The sequence below is a fragment of the Eptatretus burgeri genome, chromosome 5 (assembly GCF_056783735.1).
Source record: "Eptatretus burgeri isolate ZD-2024b chromosome 5, Ebu_testis_v1, whole genome shotgun sequence".
In the NCBI taxonomy this organism is placed as follows: domain Eukaryota; kingdom Metazoa; phylum Chordata; class Myxini; order Myxiniformes; family Myxinidae; genus Eptatretus; species Eptatretus burgeri.
Window position 1 is genome coordinate 15,255,106 of NC_140965.1, and position 23,410 is coordinate 15,278,515.

At 43.6% G+C, this 23,410-nt stretch overlaps 1 protein-coding gene across 6 annotated transcripts in view; it reads right to left on the reverse strand.

The window, feature by feature from the left end:
- The window catches only part of LOC147025906 (uncharacterized), a 129,096-nt gene that overhangs the window by 9,257 nt on the left and 96,429 nt on the right, over positions 1-23,410 (reverse strand). For 5 of the 6 annotated variants that reach the window (XM_085880806.1, XM_085880805.1, XM_085880804.1 and 2 more), the window contains one exon: positions 15,855-15,970. The exons of the other annotated variant lie outside the window; for it this stretch is intronic. In XM_085880806.1, coding sequence (XP_085736932.1) covers positions 15,870-15,970 — 101 coding nt within the window. In that variant the 3' untranslated portion in view covers positions 15,855-15,869. Of the gene's footprint in view, positions 1-15,854; positions 15,971-23,410 lie in introns of those variants that run through there. 6 annotated transcript variants of the gene reach the window in all.

Consider the following 23,410-nt stretch of genomic DNA (forward strand, 5'->3'; position numbering starts at 1 on the left):
TTTCGGTCCGAATCCCGATCCGGCCTGTCAGTGGGATACAGAATGTAAACTGTTCAGCCTGGTAGAGCTGTGCACTCCACCAAGTGCTGTTCTCGTCTTTCCGAGACAGGGTGTCCCAAAAGTCTGGATCCATAGGCAAAAATTTGTTTGAAAGTTTTATTGCAGTAAATGCTCAAATTGACGGCCTTGGACTTCGCGACACATGTTTATACGCAGAATACAAGAATGTTGAACATTTTTGAACCTTGAACGTTGAAACACTTTAATAGTGGCATGTGTTATTGGATGCTTATCAGGATACTTTCTATTGAATTCGGCAACACTGTTGATCTATCTTGTCATGTTTGCATTTGTTGATCTAGCTTGTCATTTCGCATCTGTTGATCTGGTATGTTGTGGTACACATTTGGTGATCGGGTATGTTGTGGTACACATCTGTTGATCTAGCTTGTGGTGCACATCTGTTGATCTATCTTGTCATGTTTGCATTTGTTGATCTAGCTTGTCATTTCGCATCTGTTGATCTGGTATGTTGTGGTACACATCTGTTGATCTAGCTTGTGGTGCACATCTGTTGATATATCTTGTCATGTTCGCATCTGTTGATCTGGTATGTTGTGGTACACATCTGGTGATCTGGTCTCTCATGGTCACATCTGTTGATCTGGTTTGTGAACTTGAAAGTTGTGGTCGCATCTGGTGATATAGCTCTGCTGATCTGGTTGCATCTGCTGGTTGCATGCTGCTGATCTGGTTTGTTGTAGCATCTGGTGATCTAGCTCGTCATGGTTGCATCTGCTGATCTGGTTTGTTGTGGTACACATCTGTTCATCTGGTTTATTGTGATACACATCTGTTGATATGACCTCTCGTGGTTGCCTTGACCTGGTTTGTCGTGGTACACATCTGTTGATCTGACCTGTTGTGGTTGCATTGACCTGGTTTATCGTGGTACACATCTGTTGACCCAGTTTGTTGTACACATCTGTTGATCTGACTGGTTGTGGTCACATCTGTTGATCTGGTTTGTTGTGGTACACATGTGTTGATCTGACATGTCGTTGTGTCTGTTGTCCTGGTTTGTTGTGGTACACATCTGTTGATCTGTTTTTTCATGGTACGCATTTGTTTATCTTCGTACACGTCTCGGTCTGGTTTGTCGTGGTACGAATCTGTTGCTCAGCTTTGCCATAGTATGCACCTGTTGATCCGGTATGTTGTGGTACACATCTGTTGATCTAGCTTGTTGTGGTGCACATCTATTGATCTTGCTAGTCATGTTCACATCTGTTGATCTGGTTTGTTGTGGTACACATCTGTTGATCTGGTATGTTGTGGTACACCTCTGTTGATCGAGCTTGCCGTGTTCACATGTTGATCTGGTTTGTTGTGGAACACATCTGGTGATTTGGTATGTTGTGGTACACATCTGTAGATCTCGCTTGTCATGGTCGCATCTGTTGATCTGGTTTTTTGTGGTACAAATTTGTTGATCTGGTTTGTCATGGTCACATCTGTTGACCTGGTTTGTGGTACACAACTGTTGATCTGCTTTGTTGTGGTACACATCTGTTGATCTGGTTTGTTGTGGTCACATCTGGTGATCTAGCTCGTCTTGGTTGCATCTGTTGATCTGGTTTGTTGTGGTACACATCTGTTGATATGGTTTGTTGTGGTACACATGTGTTGATCTGTTTTTTCATGGTACGCATCTGTTTATCTTCCTACACCTCTCGGTCTGGTTTGTCGTGGTACGAATCTGTTGCTCAGCTTTGCCATGGTATGCATCTGTTGATCTGGTTTGTGTCTGTAGGTAAGCATCTGTTGATGTTTCCCAGATTACAAAATGTTGAACAGACCAGGCTGATCACATCAATCAAAGGCCATGTGCAATGAAAGGTAAATGTTGTGGTAACTTTGGTCCTGAACAGCTGGTGGAGGTTTAAGGAATGGAGCGAGGCTTTAACCACAACAATCGAGCCCCCTCAATAAGCATTATATTTACTCATTGATAGCAGGTGCGTCTGGTCCAGTTATGGGACTTTTTCACTCTGTGTCATCGATGCTTTGCATTATGTCAAAACCTTTACCTACTGGAAGTTATCTTTAATGTATTGGGCTGGCAATAATGTATCTTTAATGTATGGGGCTCACATACTGGTTGTTAGACCCTACAGGATTGCAAGTGCCAGCCAGGTTTTGAGGAAGCTATGTCTGATCCGTCGAACTTGAAATAAACTTGCTTCCCTCAAAGTTTGTTGCGGCAGAGTCACTGCAAACTGGGTGGGAAGTGCGAGTGTCTTCCTAAGGGCATGTTGAAGAATGTTCCGAGGTAGGTGGCAGTGCTCAGTGAGTGTGTACTGCAAACCTAAGAGTGTGTCTTTGGCACTTTGCACTCTTTTCTCTCTCTGAATAGGAAAAGGTGGTAACACTGAATGTATAATTTATATTCTGGCAATATTGGATGAATTGTCCTGGAGGCCTCCTCAAGATAGGGCTGGGATGCATCAGCATATGAAAAGGAGAGCTACCAACATTTGTCACGACCGATGTCACTCAACAATGATGCAAGAGGGTGTGCCATCTTAGCATTTGTTTAATTTCTCTGTGAATAGAATGCAATCAAAACAAGGACACGGGCAGTTGTTTTCTCTTATTGCAATACAGTGCCCAGGAGGACACTAACCTGCACCGTCACATGTAATCTCGGAGCTAACAGAGATTTATATTGCATCTCGAGTACAAAAGGTTTGAGAGCTAAACTCATCAGATGGTGGGATGTGGACCTCCGAATGACCATTCTTAAGTTTTCCAATTGATGCATTAAGTAGGGGGCGCTGCTCGAAGTACCCCCAAAAGTCCGTTTAAATTACATTTTTGAGTACATCGATCAAGCTCGTGCCATAAGTTTCATTTTGGCACTGTGATTACAGATGTGCCATTCGTAAGTGACGAAGTTGGTGCAAAACCCATTTAAGAACGGCCTAAAAGGGATGCTGCTTTCACATTTAAATAACATTTTGAGTACATTAATGAAACTTTGTGGAAATATTCTTCAGACCTTCCTGATGAAGGATCAGTAGTTCTTAAACGTGACACTTTTGGTGCAAAACTCATTTAAGAAGGGGTCACAGGCAAATACCTGTTTCCAGGAAATTAAGATCAAAAGAGAGCAGGTCATGGTGAAACAAAGATCATTTCATATCGAATATTTATATTGTTCCTTGTTATTAAACCAGTAAAATGTATAAGATTCTATCAGATATCAAATTTTGCATTACATTCTGAATTTAAAGAAAATTATGGTAAATTATGGTTGAAATCATATTTATGTTCTCTGGTAACATGGTAAGAACATGTTTTCTTTTACGATATGAAATATTTAAAATGTATAGAATGCCTTAAAATTTGACTCTGATAGAATAGAACAAAGAAACTATCATTTTAATTTTTCTATCAACTCCGTATATTTCGATGATAAAATCAAGTGTGACATGGAGATCTGGCATCGATACATAAAAGGAGCATCAGTGATCAGGAAAAGTAATTGGACCTGGCATTTTCCCAACACATTTCGTGCATATGGAACAAGCATCATGAATCATGAAAAATTAAACAGTTTTTCTTGCCTAATGTTTCACGCTTTTGGCAAGAGGGCATCCACGAAGTAGCTATTGTGGTAAAACATTTGTATTTAATTATATGTTACAACAGGACACTAACATGCCTATGTTCAAGTGGTTATGCTCTTTGGAAACCAAACTTTTGTCATGTGTCAACTTTGACTACCTTTTGATATCCATATCCATATCATGCTAAATTTTAAAATGATATCAATCTATCGCTAAAACTTACAAAACAAAACATCAAAACTGCTGATGAGTCACACACATAATGTCAGGCAAAAGTTCTATTCCTATACTGTGAATATGTCTATAATCATGAGTTCACTAGTATTTATTAGTATTGGTATAATTATGGTTTCAGTCTGCCAGTCTGTTACATTATTCTAGTCATCCTCGTCAGAACTGTCATCTTCATCTGAAGATGCAATTTCCATGTCATCCTCCTCTTCCTTGTCCATTGCTTCTAATTCCTCTGTCTCTGGGATAAGGATTTCGGGAAGTTGCTCCCCTTTGAACCAAACCGGTTTGTAATGGTCATCAAATAACTGCCAGCCATTTTCTTCAGTGGGATGCTGCTCTATATGATTTTGATCTGCTCTTGCCACATATTGGCAACAAAGGAAGCACGCTTAATGTGAGTATTGAGCTCATCTTCGCAAGGTGGTAGTCCACTTGCATCCATGCCCCTCAAATTGGCTCGTAGGTTTTTTTCTATTTCCCTTTGGTCCTATGTCTTCATGAGCTTCTCGTATCGACACTCATTCAGGCTGGTGTTTGCACTATCTTTAGCTCCATACATTGTGGCTTCTTAAATGGGGTTTGCACCAAAGGAGTCACTTAAGAACAACTGATCCTTCATCATAAAGGTCAAAAGAATATTTCCACAAAGTTTCATTAATGTACTCAAAATGTTATTGAAATGTGAAAGTAGCGCCCCCTTTAGGTGGTTCCAAAATGCGTTTTGCACCAAATGCGTCACTTAAGAATGGCACATCTGTAATCAGAATGCCAAAATGAAACTTCTTGCATATGATTGATCGATGTACTCAAAAATGTAATTTAAACTGACTTTGGGGGGTACTTCAAGCAGCACCCCCAACTTGATGAACCAATTGGAAAACTTAAGAATGGTCATTCGGAGGTCCCCATCCCACCATCTGATGAGTTTAGCTCTCAAACATTTTGTACTCGAGATGTAATACAAATCTCTGTTAGGTCCCAGATTAATGGTCATGGCATGAGCAAATATAGTTCTGTACAAATTTTCATTTTTTCCTGGTGAGCTCAAAGTTGAACTCACCCAAGACATTTACAACATGAAACTGTTTGTGGAGTAGCATAGCAAACCTGTTGTGCATTTTGTGATACAAGCACCAAATTTGGCACAAATGTACATTAATATGTTGCAAACATTTTCAGATATTGGGCCACTTGAAATCCTCTCTTTATGTCCGCCATATTGGATTTCAAAATGGCCGCCACTTGAAATCTCCATTTGCTATTATCTCTGGACGTAATGCAGCTATTGACTTGATTCTGGTATCTTAATGTATGTTTTTGGGGGCAAGGAATCCAATGGTACCATTTTCAACTTAATATTATCTATCACAGTCTGTTATATAATTTTATTTGGAAATTATCTAGGCAAATATTGGATTCAACACAATACTTTGAAAAGAATGTCTTAGTTCTGTAAATGTCTTAGGTATAATACTGACATGCTACATGGTCTAGTATTTGAGGCGAGGTGTACTGGTATCTGAGGCTAAGTATATACCGGTACTGAAGATACGTGTACATAAACAGTATCATGTTAACAAGTTCAGCATTGCCACAAGTACATGTATGTTGTTGACTCATCGTCATGTGCAGTCCCCTTCACACACACAGAGGGCTGTGCACTGAAGGGCAGCCTTTTTGCACTTGCAGCACCTCACACACCCTTTATTGCACTTGCAAGAAACCAGCTCAATGCAGCTGTGAGCTGCCTCAGTTAGCCTGGTCCAGTAAGGTGTGTACTGTCCTTCTCCAGTCCTTGACCAACCCCAGTTGGTTGGTGGAGGGAGCTCTGGTGCTGGCAGCAGTATCTGACCCCACACATGTCCACCTTGATACACTGCCCTCTTGACATGTTCCTCCAGAGCTGCCTTCGTTGGAGGGATGAGCTTCACATTGTTCTTCCTTGCGAAGAGTTTCCTCCTGGCCTTGTCAATGTCTGTGCATTCGCTGGTTCGATCATACAACAGGATCACGAACCTCTCGATGATGCGCATTGCATCGTCTGGTATGTCACGAGGTGCAGAGGACAGCAGCAGCAGCGCCTCAGTGAGTTCTGGCAGTACCGTCCAGACTGCCCACGCAGTCTTCTTGCCATGTCTATGAAAACTAGACACGGTGTCGCATCCAGTTAGAGCGTGGAAAATTGGCAGTGCACGAGCCTTCTCTCGTCCAAATCCAGCTGCTATTTCATGTGCTGCTAGGTATCGGAAACTCTGGCCTGTTCCGAATGCCAGCCACAGTTTGTCTTCTGGTTGCAACTCCTGTGCCAGGGACACTGCCAGCACCACAACATCGGTGTCTACAGTCCGGATGAGTATTGCATGGTGTCCATGTTGGACTGCGTGAGATGCATGCAGCAACATCCGACTGTCAGCTTCTTCATGGTTACATGGGGCGAGTGAGGTCAGATCTGGCAGTAGTGGCTTGCTGAGCACTGCCTCTCCATCAGTAATGACGAGTTGCTTGACAGTAATGTAACAGTTGACAGTTGTAATGACAGTAATGTCAAAGCATTCCATGAGAGCTGCTGAGAGGAACCTGAACAGCTTAGTCTTGTTGCTGTCCACTCGTAGGAAGTTCTGCCAGTTTCCTAGTATGGCTGCGGCAGCCACCACACGTCTCCGCACACCTTGTCCCCGCTTTGCACGTGTACTACCTTTCAGTGAATCGGGAAGGGAAGTATCCCAGACCAGATCCAGGCGTGACACTGTTTGCAGCTTCGTGGACATATATGGGATGAAGATCTGTTGTGCATACTCTTCAAAGGTCTTTGATGCAGCCGGCTTCAGCATCTGGACGATGGCTGCTCCATCAAGCACAATACAGGTCATGACAGGAGTCTCTGTCTTTGCGTCGGAGACTTCTTCCAAGCATGTGAGGAGATCACTCTTGGTACCAGTGCAGAGGCTTCAGACAATGCAGGAGGACATGCCTGATTCTCGTGACAAAAGAACTCCTCAAGGTTTCCATCCCTCATCTGGCAGCCAATGTACAGGCGTGCGAAGAGTTCACGGTCATTCTTGATGGAGGCGAGCTGTTGCTGACCTATGCTCTGGCTTCTTGGAGTGGAAGTGCTGAACACTTTCAGCTTGTTACGAGGAATGGGTGCGTCCACTGCCTTTGTTCTGGCCAACAGACACTCTCTGGTGAAAGCCTCGAACTGCTCTTGGCCAATCCTCTTGGCATTCATCACGGTCTCCACAGCAGCAGGATCTGCGATCTCCTTTGTGTCCAGTTTGACTACATCCTGACTCTCCTCCTCGAATGGGTTTCCCATCTCCTCTATGACACTGACGAGAGAGCGAACATCTTTCACAAATGAGGCCTGTACACTTGTCGTCTGATCATGATGACGTGTGTCTGCTGTTTGCCGTCTCCAGTGTTGGTTCCCATCCTGGAATTCTTCGATCACCCTGGCAACTTCTGGTCCCGCAACCATCCAGCGATGTAGGGCACTAGGGTTGTCAGTGAGCCCAACTGCTCCACCGTCTCCTTTGATGCAGGCATTATTCTGCTCATGTGCCTGGTCAATCGGGATTGAAGAGAACACCCTCTGTGTTTTCTGAACGGTGAAGTGGCTTTCCCTGAATTTCCTCGCTACATCTGGGTGTTTGATGTTGTTACTGAGTTGTTACTAGTGATTTAGTATAGTTTTTTTTTTTTTTTAATATTTACAGAACTAAGACATTCTTTTCAAAGTATTGTGTTGAATCCAATATTTGCCCAGATAATTTCCAAATAAAATTATATAACAGACTGTGATAGATAATATTAAGTTGAAAATGGTACCATTGGATTCCTTGCCCCCGAAAACATACATTTAGATACCAGAATCAAGTCAATAGCTGCATTACGTCCAGAGATAATAGCAAATGTAGATTTCAAGTGGCGGCCATTTTGAAATCCAATATGGTGGACATAAAGAGAGAATTTCAAGTGGCCCAATATCTGAAATTGTTCGCAACATATTAATGTACATTTGTGCCAAATTTGGTGCTTGTATCACAAAATGCACAATTCTTTTGAATATTTGGGCGAAGCCGCCCCACTATGTGTCAAATTTGGCGATTCTAGCTCTCCTCATCCAGTTATTCTGCCGACAAACAGACAAACTCACAGAAGGGAGCATCGGAATGCTCACGCACCTGGCCTACATGCCGCGTCCCGAGTAATTAAAACGAAGTGTTTGCTATTCTATGAGCCTCACTCCTGAAAAAATAAATAAATAAAACGGTGTGATTGATTTGTGTGGTGGAAATGCAGCAATGGACGTTGTTGTTGTAAATGGTGCAACTTTACCTCCCTTAACCCTTTCAGGTGCCAGTACCTGAATAAACGGCACACCATTTGATCCAGCATCAAGTGTTATTGACTTTTGTAAAGGCTGCAATTTTAGTTATGTGGATAGAAAAGATCCTCGGGTATTTAAAAATGACTAATGATTCGCCTGATGTACGTGGCATATTGAGTTCTCTTGTCAAGGAACCTATCTGAGTAGATTTGAGCCGTACCAAAACAATCCTGAAAAAGATAAGGCCTAACCAAAAACCAGTTGTCAAATGATGACCCTCAGATGGCAGAATGACTCGCATTGTTTTTTTTTTTGTTTGTTTGTTTTTTTTACCAGGCGAGAGTAGCTGAGTAGATTGGTGGAACGAAATTGAGGTTTAGTTCAGCATGTTGTGATCTCCAATTGATCATTACTTTTTCCAGGTATGGGTGTCTTTGTCGTGAACTTTAAGATAAATAGTGATTAAATGCCGTATTTGATCTTGCAAAGATCAGGGATACATCTTTTTACCAAGAAACGTTGATGCATTCCGTCATGCTTACTTGCTTATTAGCCAATCGTGCCCGCTTGGCATATGGAGCTTCTTATGAACATCCACCACCTTCTTCGGTCTTGGGCCCACATTCCAATTTTATTCCAGGTGACCTTCATTCCTCTCATTTCCTTCTCGAGGGTAAGTCACAAGGTCTCTCTTGGCCGTCCAACCCTTCTCTTCTCGTCAGGTTCCCAGCATATTGCTCTTTTCGGTATATTTTGATCCTCCATACGTAACACATGACAAATCCATCTCCACCTCCTAACGTTGATCTATTCCACAGTGTTTTTCCTTCCTGTTAACCTTTCAACCTGTTTCTTACTCACCATGTCAGGCCACAACATTCTCAGGATTTTCTTAAAGCTGCTGTAGATGAAAGACTCCATTTTGCTGCACCTTGGGTGATTTTCCAAGATTCACATCCAAATAGAATGATTGACTTTACGTTGTTGTCAAATATCCTCGGTTTAGTTTTGGTATTATATTTCTTTGACTTCCAATTTCCCTTGAGTCTCATGAAGGCACCCCTTGCTTTGTGTATCCATTGTGGTCTGTCTGCCTCTCCCCCTCCTGTTATGGTAACCATGGACCCCATACATGCAAACTTGTCAACCTCTCTGATTGGTGAATTGTTGCACATTATGTTGTTGGTGGGTGTGACATGTATCAGGTCAGGTCAGGTCAGGTCAGATCTGTGACCTGCTACAGGTACCATGTAAACCTGTACTAACCTGTTCCATGGTCGGGTTGTCGGTGACGAAACCGTCTCCCCCACCAGGTTTTCTGGTGAGGAGGGTGTTTGGATATGGACACCCAGCAGGATTAAAAACAAAACCTGTCAAAGGCGGAGGAGCTCCTTGTGAGCCAACGGCCATCCATATCTAGTGCCCAACTGTGTCTGTGGACATCCTCCTGCAGTTGGGTTACTTTTTTATTAGGAGGTTGGTGGCAGGATTTGCACTCCGGCAACTGTAAAACCCTTCATTCCGCAAAACACACAAACGCAAAAAAAATCTGAAAACCCACTCCGTGGGAGTACCTCCTGTGCAGCTTCCCTTCGCAGGGCAGCTCACCGGATGATGGGATTGGGGCAAAGCCTTCGGGATCCCCAATCTCTGATGAAAGGAGGGAAACCACGGGGTAACCTCCCTGGGTCAGATTGCGGGAGAGTGTGTCGGAGTGGTGCTGAGGTGTCGTCCACCAGACGGCGGTCTCCTTGGGTTAACCTGAGGCGGTCCCTTTGGGTGGGTACCTGGAATGTCCTATCCCTAAGAGAGGATGATCACCTGTGTCTGTTATCATCTGAGCTCAAGCGTTTGGACATCGGTATTGCAGCTCTCTCTGAGGTTCGGAGACCGGATTGCGGGGAGATAATGGTGGGTGGTGACACCTACTATTGGTCTGGTCGCTCTGATGGTTACCATACCCAAGGAGTTGCTGTAGCTGTGTCCAATAAGCTGACCCCAATGATAATTGAGGTAACACCGGTCAACGAGCGTATTATGAAACTAAGGATTCGTCACTCCTTCGGTGTCATTTCCCTGGTCCCTGTCTATGCTCCTATCCGACTGAGGCGAGTGACCTCACCGTGAAGGACACATTCTACGCCACGCTCGAGTCTATGGTTGATCAGTGCCCCAGACGAGATACACTTCTAGTCTTGGGGGATTTCAATGCATCAACTGGAACTGATAGAGATGGTTATGAGGTGTGTGTTGGTCCCCATGGGTCAGGAACTATGAACCAGAATAGCGCTAAGTTCCTTGACTTTGCAAGAAGTGATGGACTTAGAGTGGCCGGTTCATGGTTTCAGCGCCCACAAGCTCATCGCTGAACTTGGTATTCCAACGCTGGCGGTGTGGCAAAGGAGATTGACCATGTCCTTGTTGACGGTCGCTGGAGGATGATCCAGAACTGCAGGGTCTAGCGGAGTGCTCAGTTCCTCAATACTGACCACCGGCTTGTTGTAGCAACTCTAAAGCTGCACCTTAAATCCTGGAGAATGGTACCATCCCAGTCGAGGCTGGATGTTGGCAAGCTCAAGGATGAGAGAGTAGCTGAGGAGTTTGAGAACAGGCTGAGTGGACATTTGGGGTGTCTGGGTGCTTTGGGGGGTCATGAAGAGTTATGGATTACCTTCAAGACCACCGTCCTTGATGTTGCTGGTGGATGTCTTGGAACTCACTACAGGGCAAAGAAGAATTTTCTCTCTCAAGGGACACTGGATACCATTGACCAGAGTCGCAGGGCCAGGCTGAATGGCAGAGCTGAGCTGTTCAGGGAGCTGAGGCGTAAAACTGTACGTGCACTAAGGGTGGACAAAGAGGCCTATGTGTGAGGAATCTGTGAGGGGGTAGAGCATCACCTGTGGACAGGTGATTCTCGTCCCGCTTACAGGGGAATTCGCGCATTGCGTTCATCCAAGCCCATCCCTCGGAGCACTGCAGTTCGAGCGGAGAGTGGTAGGCTCTTAACAGAGGAGTCTGAAGTGAAGGCCGGCTGGGCCGGTTACTTTGAGCGGCAGTACTGGGCTGATCCCCCAGCTGTCGAGGTGGACGTCAAGGGTGTTACAATCCCTGTTGCTGACCCTCCAATCAATTGTGGTCCAACTTCGTTTGTGGAAACACGGGCTGCGGTGAACCGGTTGAAACAGGGTAAAGCTCCAGGGATCTGTGGCATCCATGCTGAACTTCTCAAGACTGGTGGAAATGCTGCACTCGTGTCGTTGCATGCAGTTTTGTGCTCTGCCTGGAACACAGGCATCATCCCAACTGATTGGAAGAGGGGCCTTGTTGTTCCTCTCTGGAAAGGGAAGGGTGATCGCCAAGACTGCAACAACTACCGAGGGGTGACGCTGCTCTCAGTGCCGGGCAAGGTCTTTGCTCGGATAATTCTTGAGAGGGTTCGCCACCATCTGCTTGAGCACCAGCGTCCAGAGCAGTCAGGCTTTACACCAAAGAGGTCAACGATTGACCGTATCCTTGCTCTTCGTGTCCTCACCGAACGCACACGAGAGTTTCGGCAGGGGCTGCTTGCAGCCTATGTTGATCTCTGTAAAGCGTTCGATTCAGTGAATCGGGATGCCCTCTGGAGGATTCTTGGTCTTCGTGGGGTGCCACCAAAACTGACCGATCTGATGTCTGAACTCTACTCTGGTACTGAGAGTGCTGTGAAGTGTGGTGGTACCATCTCTGACTTATTTCCAGTTGTTACTGGAGTTCATCAGGGGTGTGTACTGGCCCCCACACATTTCAGCACTTGTATGGACTGGATTTTAGGGAGGATGTCAGAAAGATCAAACTGCTGTGCATCGTTTGGGAATGTCAAGATCTCAGACCTTGATTTCGCAGACGAGGCAGTCATCTTTGCGGAGACTTTAGATATCCTTTTGGGGGCCTTCGAGGTGCTGAATGAGTCGGAGCCGCTGGGATTGCGGGTTTCTTGGGTCAAAACTAAGATCCAGGCTTTCAATGACATCTTGGATGCTGCTGTCCTGTCTGTGTCTGTTTGTGGTGAAGATGTTGAGGTCATGGAGAGATTCACTTACCTTGGCAGTGATATTCATGTCTCTGTTGGCTGTGAGTCAGAGGTCAATAGACGTCTGGGTCGGGCCTGGGGAGTCATGGATTCACTGGATCATGGGGTGTGGCGCTGCCGGTACCTGTGCGGGAGGACGAAAGTCCGAGTCTTCAGGTCCTTGGTGTTTCCAGTCTTGCTCTATGGATGCGAGACTTGGACTCTGACCAAGGATCTGAGACGGAGACTTAATTCCTTTGGTACCAGGTCTCTTCGGAGAATCCTTGGCTATCGCTGGTCAGATTTTGTGTCCAACGAGCGGTTGCTGAGAGAGACTCGGATGAGATTTGTTACCTGCATGGTTCGTGAACATCAGTTGCGGCTGTATGGACATGTGGCTCGTTTTCCTGACGCTGATGCTGCTCACCAGATTCTCTCAGCGAGGGAGTCTCGTGAGTGGAGGAGGCCGATGGGCCGACCACGTGCCTCGTGGTTGCAGCAGGTTGACCAGCATCTCAGGGAGATGGGGATGGGCCTGGCATCTGCCTAGGGGAAGGCCAGACGAAGGCCCCTGGAGTACCGGCGGAAAGTGGACGCAGCGACGCACTGTTCTGGCACATGCTCCCATACCTGACCTGACCTGACCTGACATGTATGTTAATGCTTTCTGTTTTGGCCATGTTTTCAGCCCCACTTGCACCACGCACTCCTTCCTGGAGCCTATTCACTTTCTCCTGCATGCTACAGTGGCCTGAAAAAGTATTCCCCCTACCAGGTATGCCACCTTTTAGATGAATTACGAATGATGTATAAACAGTTTTTCCAATTTTATTTCAATTAATAACCGAAGAGATCAAACTCAACACTGTTATAGTTGGAAGTTACATGTTAGAAATACCTGCAAAAACATGTACAAATCACAATTCATTGGTTGTAAAAGTATTCAGCCCTTTATGTTGGTGGAAGCACCTTTTCAGCAATGACTGCTGTGAATCTTTGTTGGTCGGTCTCTACCACCTTTTTACAGTGAGATGGTGAAATCCTTGCCCATTCTTCATGTGAAAATTGCTCTTGTTCTGCAAAGTTTGATGGGGGTCGTTGATGGACTGCAATGTTCAATTGGGTTCGAGTCAGGACTGTGACAGGGCCACTCAAGAACATTTATTATTGACTTCTTATTCAGCCACTCCAGTGTGGCTTTATTTTTGGGTTCGGATCAATGTCCTGCTGAAATGTGGATCTCCGACCCAGTTTCAGATTCATGGTTGATTCAAGCAGGTTTTCATCAATGGTTCTCCAGTACTTTTCACCATCCATTGTCCCTTCTATCCTGATGAGCTTACTAGTCCCTGCTGATGAAAAGCATCTTCATAACATGATGCTGCTTCCACCATGCTCGACAATAGGGATGGTGTTGACGAGGTGATGGGCAGTGTTAGACTTGCGCCAGACTTAACGATTTGAATTTAGACAAAAAAATTCAATTTTTTCTCGTCAGATCACAAAACCTTTCTACACATGCCTGCACTATCATTAAGATGCTTTTTCACAAACTTCGTACAAGCTTTTAGATGTGTCATTTTCAGTAATGGCCTCTTTCTCTGTCACCTATCCATGGAAGCCAACTTAGTGAAGGGAACGGATATTGTTGATTGATGAACACTGACTCCCATCTCAGACATAGAGCCTTGCAGATCTTTCAGTCATTGTTGGATTTACAGTGACATACTGAACCAGTTTCCTGCTTTCCCAGCTGCTGAGTTTGGATGGGCGACCTGATCTGGGTAGAATCGGGGTGGTGTGATGCATCTTCCACTTCTTAATGATGGATTTCACCGTACTCAAAGGGATAACGAGTAACTGAAATTTTCTTATAATCCTCTCCTGAACGGTGCTTCTCCACCACTTTATGTCTCACTTCTTTGGAAAACTCCTTGGTCTTCATGGTTGCCTTGTTGGATGACCAATTGAGTTGCACCTAAGAACTCCTTCGGTAAAGGCCCTGTCACAGCTTGACGTTTTAGCCAGCGTATGCCAACGTATGAAAAATTTGGCGAATACGCTGGCACACGTCGAATACGTTATGGGTAAGTTTTGTATATGTTAAGAGCACGCTGAAGCACACTGGCATACGTCGTAGTACGCCGAGCTTGTCGACAAATTTTAAGCATGCTCAAAATTTTCCGACATATGCCAGCGTCTGACTCACACGTTCCGCATACGGTGGCCATAAGTTGTCGGCACATTATGCGATCGTTGACACACATTACTTGTAAGCTACTCATAAGTCGAAACACGTCGAGGTAATGTTTAACGTACCCGAAACTTATTTCTAACCTATGAGTAACGTGCTTTGAACCTATGTGTAACGTATCTCCAACGCATATTGACGTATGTAGACGTATGTAGACGTATTTGACGTCTTCCTGACGACCACAGAACTTACTGAACGTGTTTCTAACTTACAGCAACCGTATAATGGTGTATTGGCAGCGTTTAGGGGAATTGGTATATAAAAATGGGCTTCACAGGAGGTGTTCCAGACTCCATGTTTTTTTTTTTCTTTGGCATGACGGTGATGTTGACACTTCGATTTCTAGTGCGGTTATGATTTGAATCGTTGAGCGGCAGCCTATTAATAGGCTACGCCACGTGATCGTCGGCGATACGCTGCCACGCTATGCATAAGTTAGACTATCGTTGGGCAAAGGTTGTGAACGCCGACAACACGCAAAGCATTCGTTGGTATGTTATCTATAAGTTATCGAAACGTTTTGTGCACGTTACTAATACGTTATGCATACGTCCAAGCCGTTATGAATACGCCCAAAACTGAAAAAAACATCAATAGTTCAGCGTATGCCAACGTTTTAGATCAATTTTGATACGTTGCCATACGCTGGCTAAAACGTCAAGGTGTGACAGGGCCTTAAGTGGGGGAGCTTTATATTAAACGTTATTGTCACCTTTCAAACAAATAATTTGCTCCTGAAGTGGTGTTGGTTTAATTAGGCAAAGGGGTTGAATACTTATGTAACTGAGAATCATCTGATTTTCTCTGTTAATCAAACTTCTTCACATTTTATCTGCATTTTTTAGCTTTATCACTTCGGAGTGATTTATGAAGACTCGATATATCAAGTTTGATTTCAAAGAATCATGAAATAAGCTCATGTGGCATCAAAATGTGAAAACTTAGGAGGTGTGTGTGTGTGTGTGAGTGACTACTTTTACAGGCCACTGTATGTAAGGACTGTGTCATGAGGAAGATATCATCTGCTAACTGTTCAAATTGGTTCCTCCATGGTATCCCATTCCTTTTCTGCAACACCACTAAAAAGAGTAACGGAGACAACAACAACAACCTTGTCTGACCCCTGTAGTATCTTCAAATTCAGAGGACAACTTATTGTTTGCAAATTACTCTGCATTTGTATCCATTGTAGGTTCTCCTTATCATCCGTACAAATGTATCTGGTACTCCATACAGTCTCGGTATCTTCCACATTGACAAGGTGTTCGATGGTGTGAATAGAGAGGCAAAGTCAATGGATGATAGGTATTAAGGTATTTGTTAGTAGGGATAAAAATTAAGATTGCTGTCTTTTTTTTTTTTTTCGACTCAAGCCTTCTTGTTCTTAACCTGCAGGTCAGGTGACATGTTTGCCTCGATCACTCCATCGACCATGAACCTATCCAAGGTTGTGCCACCAACTCCACCACCTAAACCAAAGAAAAAGGTGAAGTTTTTGGCAGCCATGACACAGGGTCATTCACCACACGTTTTGGGACTGGAAACAGATGTTCATGCAGGTGATGGTGAAAGCATCACGCATTCTCAAACTGCAGTGATATCCCCTTTGAAGGGTGTACTTAAAGAAGAAGAAGTAAATATATCAGTACCTGTCAACGAAGCTCAAGCGAGACTGCCTGAAAGGCCTTTGACTGAACTACATGGTGGGAAAGCTGATTCTGGACCCAGACGAGGGACCATTGATACAGTGAAAGAAAATGAATCACCTGACAATATTTTTACAGACGCTACATGTTTGAAGAACAAGGGTAATGCCCTCACAATAACTAATGAGCCAAACAAAGAAGAAGCCAAATTAAGCAGAGGAAAACCCAAAGTTCCACCAAAACCGAAAATCAAGAAGGGCTTTGGATGGGAGCGTTTACGTAAGCACCTTCTTCTATCAGAGTCGACTTCAAATGAAAAAGCACCAGCGGAAAGACAGCTGGGTGCTTCACCACAAGGGAAGGCAGCAAATGGACCCGGATCTTCCTTTCGAGGGGGATCACAATCTGGAAAGGCCTGGGACACAGTCCTGCAAAAGCTTTTTGCACAACGCCGACAGGATTTTATGCGTGGTAGTAGCACTTTTTCGTGGCGACCACAAACGGGAAAGCTCCCCCTATTGCTTTTCAGGCCACGGTTTGATGCGAGGAGGCTTCGTCAAGCGGCTGGTAAACCGACACGGAGGTTAGCTACGGTGGTCTTCGACCTGGGTCTTTCTCGTCGAGTTCAAATTGCTCAGGATGAAGGAGGGAAGGATTTCAACCGGGCAGCACGAGGCTGGCAATCTCTTTCCTGAGAAATTAAATAAGTACGATGAAAACATCACCACTTTTTCGAGCCTCTACCTACAGCCTCTTGCAAATTATTGTCCTTGTCATCCATTCCTCGAAACCAGGTGAAGATGTATATCTTCCATCCTTTTTTGTTGGCATGTCTTCTCTTGTTCATTTGTTCTTGATAACATACTTTGCATGGGAGTGTCTGAATGGCAATGTGACATTGGCAAAATGGCCTTTTACTCTGTATTTTCTGGTGCATTTGTGTAAATGTTCTGTTTCTTTGTATGCTCTAACTTTTTTTGCACATTTTTTTTTTCAATTTAGAGCTTGGTCAATAAATCATGTCTTGTCATGTGATGTCCAATTCATTACGCTGGAACAGCAGTAATCATCGACCTGCTTCACCTGAAAGTCCTCATTATTGACTTGAATGACTTTTAAAAATTTTAATATACGAGATCAAAGTTCATGGAAGAGTGAAGTAACATAGGGTTAACAATAGAAAGAACTGACAGTGGGGCAGTTTGGTCACAGTTGGACACAACAATCCAGGGAATGAACAAACAGAAGAAAAGGAAAGGAGGAAAGGAGGAAATACAGGAACCTATAAGTAAGTGAGAGGTTCGGTAGGGGAAACAGGGGTAGTAAAGATTGTGGTTAGAAATCGAGGGAGAGATGACATGGTGGTGCACTGCCTGCTTGAAGCCGGAGAAGGAAGAGTGGGTTTCAGCAATGTCCCCTAAATGGTTCCAAAAAGAGGAACAAAATAGTGGAGGTGTGTGGTGAGCCCAGATTTTGAGAGTTTAACCAGAAGAAAGTTACTGGAAGAACTTATGTGTCCCTCAGGAGCTGGGGAATGTCAGAGGGTTGACAGAGCATAGGGAGCGAGCCCAGAGGATAAGGGGTAAAAGACAGAAGCTACCGACCTGCCTGAAATGTGAGAGCAACAGGCCTTGTGCTGTGGCCTCATTGAAGGAGTTTCCAACAATGTTTAGAGCTATAGATTCCAGAGAATCCAGGAAAGACCGAGCGAGGGAGGGAGAGAGAGGGATATATATATATATATATATATATATATATATATATATATATATATATATATATATATATGATCCTGGGGTGCCAGCCCAAAGGGAGAGCAATACTTGACACAGAAACGGGCCTTGTAGATTGTGAGTAGTTCTGATTTTTCAAAGAATGATTTGGAACGATGGAGGATACCAAGTTTATGGCTGGCTTTGGAGGCCATTTTAGCTATTTGGTTAGCCCAGGAGAAGTCACAACTGTTGGTGATGCTGAGAAGTTCAACAGACCGATATTCTTCCAGTGGCTGACCATAGAAAGAGACAGGTGAGTTCATTTGATAATCCTTCTGGAGCAAGAGGATGACACTGAGATTTTCCTGACTTGAAAGTAGAGTTCCGTTTACTGGACCAAGGTTTCATCAATTCTCCATCGGCAGAGAGAAACACAGCTGCTGTCTACCTGTCAATGGTATGGGGGCACAACAATGGCACGACATAATGTGGAGTCATTTTGCAGAAATGACGACAGCATTTTCCGGAGCTTCGCTGATGTCGCTAATGTAGATGAGGAACAAGACTAGGCCCAAGAAAATGCCTTGGGTACCCCAGCCATCACTCTGAGAGAAGAGAAGAGGAGAGGATTCCATTGATAGCAAGGCATTGGCAGCATGTGTGTAGGAAGTCAGAAAGCCAGGTATGAATGCAGACTGGTATGCCACAGAGAGTAAGCTTGGCAAGCAAAGCTGGATACTTGACTGTCAAATGCCTGATATGGCATACGTACAGGAAGATGGCCCTGATCTCTTGTTTGAGATTTAGAACCTCCAACCATTGGAGAGAGACAAAGGAAGAAGAGGAAGCAGCAGAAGCACGTCAAGAGTCGAGTTCCCAAGATGGACGCCAATGTGGTGGTTAGAGATCAGGCCATTTGAAAAGAGAAGTGTCGATATCAGCCGCAATGATGGATTCCAGGACATTACTTATGAGTGGAGGTGAGCTTCAGGTCGGAAAGGTACAAAAGTCGAGTAGGTAATGGGTATGAGGGGTAAGATGGGGCAGAGCGGGTGGGTTGTGTATGTGGGATTTAGAGGCACTATTAATATTTTCTACCAAGCCCTTCTGTCACCTTCCTTCGAAGGATTTATTGCATATAGTCCCAACCCTGTTCATCACCCTTGCTATGCACAGTGCAGTTCTGGTATAACCACATCATAAAAGAAATCTCATTACTTCAACAATATCAGTTAAACGTCCACACTCGTATCCGAGCTGTTGAGCTTTGGTTGGAATCTTGACCCAGCTATAAACTGCCATGCTGATGTTTCGCAGGCAGGGTGATTCATCAATGTGTGTGCCGTCTCTCGAATGGACGTTAAACTGGGTGGCCTGTCTGCCAGAGTTAGTTGGTGGACGTCAAAGATCCCCACAGCGTCCTTCATGAAGAGTAGGTGAGTTATCGCCGGCACTGTGAACAAATTACACATTTGCTTCGAGGGAGAGTAAAGCCCTAAATGACAGCACCTTGCGATCCTTTATGCCAGATAACTCCATCCATTTTATTCTTATATTTTCATTCCCTTGCGCCACCAATGCAGACCTCTACTTTTGTGCTGCAAGTACCAACGACAAATTTCAAATTCCTGCTCTAACCTATAGGGGGCACTGCATCAGCAGCAATTTGCCACCCCCCCCCCCCCCCAGCAAATGATGGAATCCACAGGGGACACAAAAGAAGAAGCAAAATTTTCATTTTGATCATCCAGCATCTGCAAATTGAGAAACCTTTCAAAGCTAGCATCTTGAACGTGGTGTTTGTGAATGCGAGCGGTGCATGAGAAAGGCCCAGTCCAGTATCCATGGCTTTTACGGTGCAATCTTTCCTAATTATACATTTGTTCACCATGCTGCTATAAATGCTCCTGCTTGCACTTTTATATGTTGCCAAGTAATGTTGTAAGTTACGGCCTCGCATTTTGTGCATTTGTTTGACCGTTTCAAAAATTGAACCAATGAGATGCAGCTCCGTATAATGCAGACAATGTTACGGTTTGAATGCATTAACATTTATTTTTTGCTTCTAACTGTATAATAAACAATGATGACATAAAAAAACAGAATACGAAGCAATTATTTGTCCCTTTCTGGCAACTGATGCTCCTTCACTGTAAGATGGGGGTGGTCAAAATGTTTTTCCCTTTTCAGAAAGTTTCGGAGGCAAAAACAGGACTTCTGTTTCATTGGTGTCGGTAAAGTGACCCGCTAATGGAAGAAATGCGTGACATGGCTGGAAACTACAGAAGGACTAACAAGTGTGCCGAGGTTCACCGGTGCAGAGGCAATTGGCTTCATCGTTTTGGGTATGAACCCTTCATCAGAGCAAAAGAGCGTTACGGAATTTACGACATATCGATCAATGTTCAGTTGATTGCATCGACGAGGCAACGGCGCCTTGCTTACTGGGAAGAAGGCCAAGCACACGCAAGCATATTTGGAACTGGAACCTGAAACCTGGCTGGTGCGAGCGAGCACAGCATCTTCGTGACAAATGGCCGCTTTTTCTGGCTGTCGTGCTGTGTCACCTTTTAATAAAGCTCAGAAGAAACTAATGTCACTGGCCATATCCTACCATTTTTAGTGTTCCTTACCACAAGCATTCACTCACTACCTCCTGGTATACTCTAACTTGACTTACGAACACACCCCCATCATTCCACTGTCCGAGGCTGCCGAGACGGTTCCATTGGCAAGGAGCATAGTCCTGGATGGGTCGCCACTCCAACGCAGGTTACCCCGAATGGTTATTACCCCAGTAATCTGGCACTCATTTTTCCGACCTCAGAAGGATGAGAGACTCATTTAACCCCACCTGGTGTTAATTCAACCGTAAAAAGGGACTCAAACTCAAGACCCTGCAGCATCTTAACGAATGTGTGGTTTACAGTTAGAGTATGCAAGGTGCTACTTGAGCATGCAGAACACTTCGAATGTAACTTTCAGGTGTTTATAGCACTGTGTGAGTGTGCAGTGTTGTACAAGTTTGAATGCTATTCTTAGGTGTTCTTAACACAGTGAGTGTGCAGTGTTGAATGAGTGTGAATGCTATTTTGTGTGTTCTTAACACTGTGTGAGTGTGCAGGATGTTGTATGAGTTTGAATGCTATTTTTGGGTATTGTTAACAATGTATGAGTGCGCAGAGTGTTGTATGAGTTTGAATGCTATTTTGGGTATACTTAACACTGTGTGAGTGTGCAATGTTGTATGAGTTTGAATGCTATTTTGGGTATACTTAACACTGTGTGAGTGTGCAATGTTGTATGAGTTTGAATGCTATTTTTGGGTATTCTTAAAACTGTGTGAGTGTGCAGAGTGTTGTATGAGTTTGAATACAATTTTTTGGTATTCTGAGCTCTGCGTGAGTGTGCAGAGGGTTGCACGAGTTTGAATGCTATTTTTGGGCAATCTTAACACTGTATGAGTGTGCAGAGTGTTGTGTGAGTTTGAATACAATTTTTTGGTATTCTGAGCTCTGCGTGAGTGTGCAGAGGGTTGTACGAGTTTGAATGCTATTTTGGGGTATTCTTAACACTGTGTGAGTGTGCAAAGTGTTGTACGAGTTTGATTGCTATTTTTGGGTATTCTTAACACTGTGTGAATGTGCAAAGTGTTGTACGAGTTTGAATGCTATTTTGGGGTATTCCCAACACTGTGTGAGTGTGCAGAGTTCTGTATGAGTTTGAATGCTATTTTTGGGTATTCTTAACACTGTGTGAGTGTGCAGAGTGTTGTATGAGTTTGAATGCTATTTTTGGGTGTTATTAACACTGTGTGAGTGTGCAGTGTTGTCTGAGTTTGAATGGTATTTTGGGTATTCTCAACACTGTGAGTGTGCAGAGTGTTGTATGAGTTTGAATGCTATTTTTGGGTATTCTTAACGTTGTATGAGTTTGAATGCTATTTTTAGGTATTCTTTACACTGTGTGAGTGTGCAGAGTGTTGTACGAGTTTGAATGCTATTTTTGGTTATTCTTAACACTGTATGAGTGTGCAGAGTGTTGTATGAGTTTGAATGCTATTTTGGGTATTCTTAACACTGTGAGTGTGCAGAGTTTTGTATGAGTTTGAATACTATTTTTGGATATTCTTAACACTGTATGAGTGTGCAGAGTGTTGTTTGAGTTTGAATGGTATTTTTGGATATTCTTAACACTGTATGAGTGTGCAGAGTGTTGTTTGAGTTTGAATGGTATTTTTGGGGATTCTTAACACTGTGTGAGTGTGCAGTGTTGGATGAGTTTGAATGCTATTTTGGGTTTTCTTAACACTGTGTGAGTGTGCAGAGTGTTGTATGAGTTTGAATGCTATTTTGGGTTTTCTTAACACTGTGTGAGTGTGCAGAGTGTTGTATGAGTTTGAATGCTATTTTGGGTATTCTTAACATTGAATGAGTGAATGCTATTTTTGGGTATTCTTCACACTGTATGAGTTTGAATTCTATTTTTGGGTATTCTTAACACTGTGTGAGTGTGCAGAGTGTTATACGAGTTTGAATACTATTTTTGGATAATCTTAACACTCTATGAGTGTGTGGAGTGTTGTTTGAGTTTGAATGGTATTTTTGGGTATTCTTGACACTGTGTGAGAGTGCAGTGTTGTATGAGTTTGAATACTATTTTTGGGTATTCTTAGCTCTGCGTGCGTGTGCAGAGTGTTGTATGAGTTTGAATACTATTTTGGGTGTTCTTTACACTGTGTGAGTGTGCAGAGTGTTGTATGAGTTTGAATGCTATTTTTGGGTATTCTTAACGTTGTATGAGTTTGAATGCTATTTTTAGGTATTCTTTACACTGTGTGAGTGTGCAGAGTGTTGTACGAGTTTGAATGCTATTTTTGGTTATTCTTAACACTGTATGAGTGTGCAGAGTGTTGTATGAGTTTGAATGCTATTTTGGGTATTCTTAACACTGTGAGTGTGCAGAGTGTTGTATGAGTTTGAATGCTATTTTGGGTATTCTTAACACTGTATGAGTTTGAATTCTATTTTTGGGTATTCTTCGCTCTGCGTGAGTATGCAGTGTTGTATGAGTTTGAATGCTATTTTGGGTATTCTTAACACTGTGTGAGTGTGCAGAGTGTTATATGACTTTGCTATTTTAGGTATCCTTCACACTGTATGAGTGTGCAGAGTGTTGTATGAGTTTGAATGCTATTTTGGGTAGTCTTAACGTTGTACGAGTTTGAATGCTATTTTTGGGTATTCTTAACACTGTGTGAGTGTGCAGAGTGTTATACGAGTTTGAATACTATTTTTGGATAATCTGAACACTCTATGAGTGTGGAGAGTGTTGTTTGAGTTTGAATGGTATTTTTGGGTATTCTTAACACTGTGTGAGTGTGCAGAGTGTTGTATGAGTTTGAATACTATTTTTTGGTATTCTTAGCTCTGCGTGAGTGTGCAGAGTGTTGTTTGAGTTTGAATGGTATTTTTGGGTATTCTTAACACTGTGTGAGTGTGCAGAGTGTTGTGTGAGTTTGAATACAATTTTTTGGTATTCTGAGCTC